This window comes from Onychomys torridus, unplaced genomic scaffold (genome assembly GCF_903995425.1).
Source record: "Onychomys torridus unplaced genomic scaffold, mOncTor1.1, whole genome shotgun sequence".
In the NCBI taxonomy this organism is placed as follows: Eukaryota; Metazoa; Chordata; class Mammalia; order Rodentia; family Cricetidae; genus Onychomys; species Onychomys torridus.
The window spans coordinates 1-2,916 of NW_023413705.1; the positions used below are offsets into that span (position 1 = coordinate 1).

The following is a 2,916-nucleotide window of genomic DNA, read 5'->3' on the forward strand; positions in this document are numbered from 1 at the left end:
GATGGCTCAGTGGTTAAGAACTCTGGCTGCTCTTCCAGAGGAACCAGGTTCAATTCCCAGAACCCTCATGATGGCTCACAACAGACTCTAAAGCCAGTCCTAGGGATATGATGCCTTCCTCTATGCTCCACTGGCACCTGGCATTCACATGATAAAACACACACACATACACATACACACATGTGTACACAGGCAAAACACTCATACAACATAAAATTAAAAATTAAAAAGACATATTAAGATGGGTTTTATCCCACTGTCTTTTTAACAATTAAAGACATTGTGGTGTGTCAAGTCTTCTCATAGATGTAAGAAAGATCCTGTACAACTGTGACACTCCCCTTCATTCATTTCATTCAGAGAAGATGCTCTGTGGTTTCCACAGGACAGATCTTACCGACAAGCTGTCTTCCTCACTCAGTTGTCCTCTCTTGTCACAGGAAAAAGAAAGATGACTTGTGTGAAGCTCTTGCTAAGACCATAGTGGATCCTGATGTAGGTGATGACAACAAGCTCCAAAATGGCCTGCAGGAGAAGAAAAAGTTTTTGGAAGTTTATCCTCAGGTGAAACTGGAGCTTGAGCAGCAGATCAGGAAGCTGCGTGCCCTTGCAGACAAGATTGACAAGGTGCACAGGGACTGCACCATCACACAAGTGGTGGCCAGCTCCACTGGTGCTGTGTCCGGAGTCCTGACAGTCCTTGGTCTCGCTCTGGCACCCGTGACAGCAGGAGTCAGTCTGGGACTTTCAGCCACAGGCTTGGGACTGGGGGCAGCAGCAGCTGTGACTAGTGTTTCTACAAACCTTGTGGAAAAGGTCAGCACGGCATCAGCAGAAGCTGAAGCCAGCCAGCTGGTGCCAACCAGCAAGGACAAAGGAAAGGTCATTAAAGAAGCTTTAGAGGAGAATAAACCCAGGCTTATTTCTATATATAAGGATTCCTTCCAGAACCTGGAAGACATCAAGAAGAACATTGATGCCTTCAAGCTGGCCAAAGCTAACACTCACCTAAAAACTAATGCCAAGCGTCTCATGACCACAGGGAGGGTGTCAGCCCGGAACACTAGAGAGGTGCAGAAAGCCTTTGGAGGCACTGCTCTGGCAATGTCCAAAGAAGCCCGGATCATGGGTGCAGCCACCACAGGCCTCTCCATCCTGATGGATGTGGTCAGCCTTGTGCAAGACTCAATGCATTTGTCCGAGGGTGCGAAGACAGAGTCTGCGGCAAAGCTGAGGCAGCAGGCTCAGGACCTGGAGCAGAAGTTACAGGAGCTCATCCGGGTCCATGACAGCCTGACAAAGTGACCTCTTCTTCAGTGCGGCTCAGAGGACTGGAGATGGGGGATGTCCTGAACAGAGCCATGCACACATGATCACCCTTGACTGTATCCCCTCTACAGCAATGTCACCATGGTGAAAGTGCCTGCTAGAGGGGGAGACCCATTATGAGGAAGGAAGCCAGAACACAGATGGGACAGGCTGTGACCTCCCACTAGACTCCACCTCTTAGATCCAACAACCTCCCAACATCCCACATGAGGACCGAGCTCCCAAGCTGTGAAGCACATCCAAAGCACGAGTAAGCCACAGCATGGCTCCTCCTCAGTCATGCCCACCACACTGCTCCTAGCCTAGGCTCACCACCCTCACTGTCCTCTGAGCTGCCAACTTTCATACTATTTTCTGATTGGTTGCATAGAGACCCTCTCCTCCTTCCTAGATCTGCCTAATCCTGCAATCAGACTCTGGAAGGAACACCATTTCTGTGTTCATGGTTTTGGTCATGTGGAGTGATAGGTGTTTTGGTGAAATACTCAGAGAGCTGAAAGGAAAGGATGGATGCTGGGAATATCATCTGCATGGTCATCACAGGTTCTTGGTCCTAGTGCCAGCTGTGGGTCCTACAAGGAAGGAGAGATGACAGGGTATGGCTGGTGAGTTCTTCTCTCTGCTTCCAGATTCTGGGGAAATCACAAGGTTTAATTCCTATTGACATTTAAAATCTGCTGAGATGCATGTGAAGGGCTACACTTGGCCCATAGTACTTAAAAAGTAGACTAGTGAACACTGACTGGTCATGCTTTGTGTGATTTCTGCAAATGATATCCTGTGTTTTCCAGATTGTTGACTATAGAAAATTGATCAATTCCTTCTGATTTTTATCATCTCCTTTTTTAAAAACTATTTTTTCTTGTGGTTTAATAAAAATAATTGAAATTTATATAAGAACCATTTTCCTTCTCCTTGTTGCCCTCCCCTTCTGGCCGAAGATGCTCCCCTGAGGCTGCCACACTGAGTGGTGTCCCCTCCTCCCTTGCAGCTCAAGCGCCTTCCTCCCAAGCTCTCACCAATAGAGACTGAGAGATGACTTGTGTGTTTTCTTGGGTCAGAGGAACATTCTTGTGTTCCACAGCCCCTTCTGTCCTTCCTGGACTGGAATGTCTGTCTAAGGGAAAGGTTAATATGGACAGAATCATCTCCCTGGGGCACCGAACAGGAACAGAATGGAGGCCTGGAGGAACTTAGGAAAGGAAGTGCCCCAGCCAGCGGGGTTTCAACGGGGTGACTCACCTGTGGGAGCGAATGAAAGGACAGGGTGACACGAAAAGACTGACAGCAAGACAGTATTCTGATCAAGCCGCCAAACTTTATTTTCCTCCACATGGCTTATATAGCATAAGAGGGGTAGGGGCAGGAAGGAGGGACATGGAAGGTGTGCAGAATGTGGGTGACGTGCAGGTCGTGTAACTGTAAGAAGTCTGCTAAGGTGACTGGTCAGGGGCCATTTGTTCTGTTGCTAGGCTACCTGACCATGGAATGCTCTTATCTTTGGGGGCCTCCGGTTAGCAAAGAGGTGTTACTGCTCTAAGGGAGGATGGTGGGTTTATGACTTGTTCTCTGGCTTAGCTAGTACTT

At 48.3% G+C, this 2,916-nt stretch overlaps 1 protein-coding gene across 1 annotated transcript; it reads left to right on the plus strand.

The window, feature by feature from the left end:
* Positions 1-440: 440 nt before the first annotated feature.
* LOC118576436 (apolipoprotein L3-like) lies at positions 441-1,356 on the plus strand (the record flags this gene model as incomplete). The annotated part of the gene is made up of 1 exon (XM_036176691.1): positions 441-1,356. A coding segment is annotated over one exon (865 nt), but the record flags the coding sequence as incomplete, so codon positions are not given.
* Between the last annotated feature and the right edge of the window lie 1,560 nt (positions 1,357-2,916).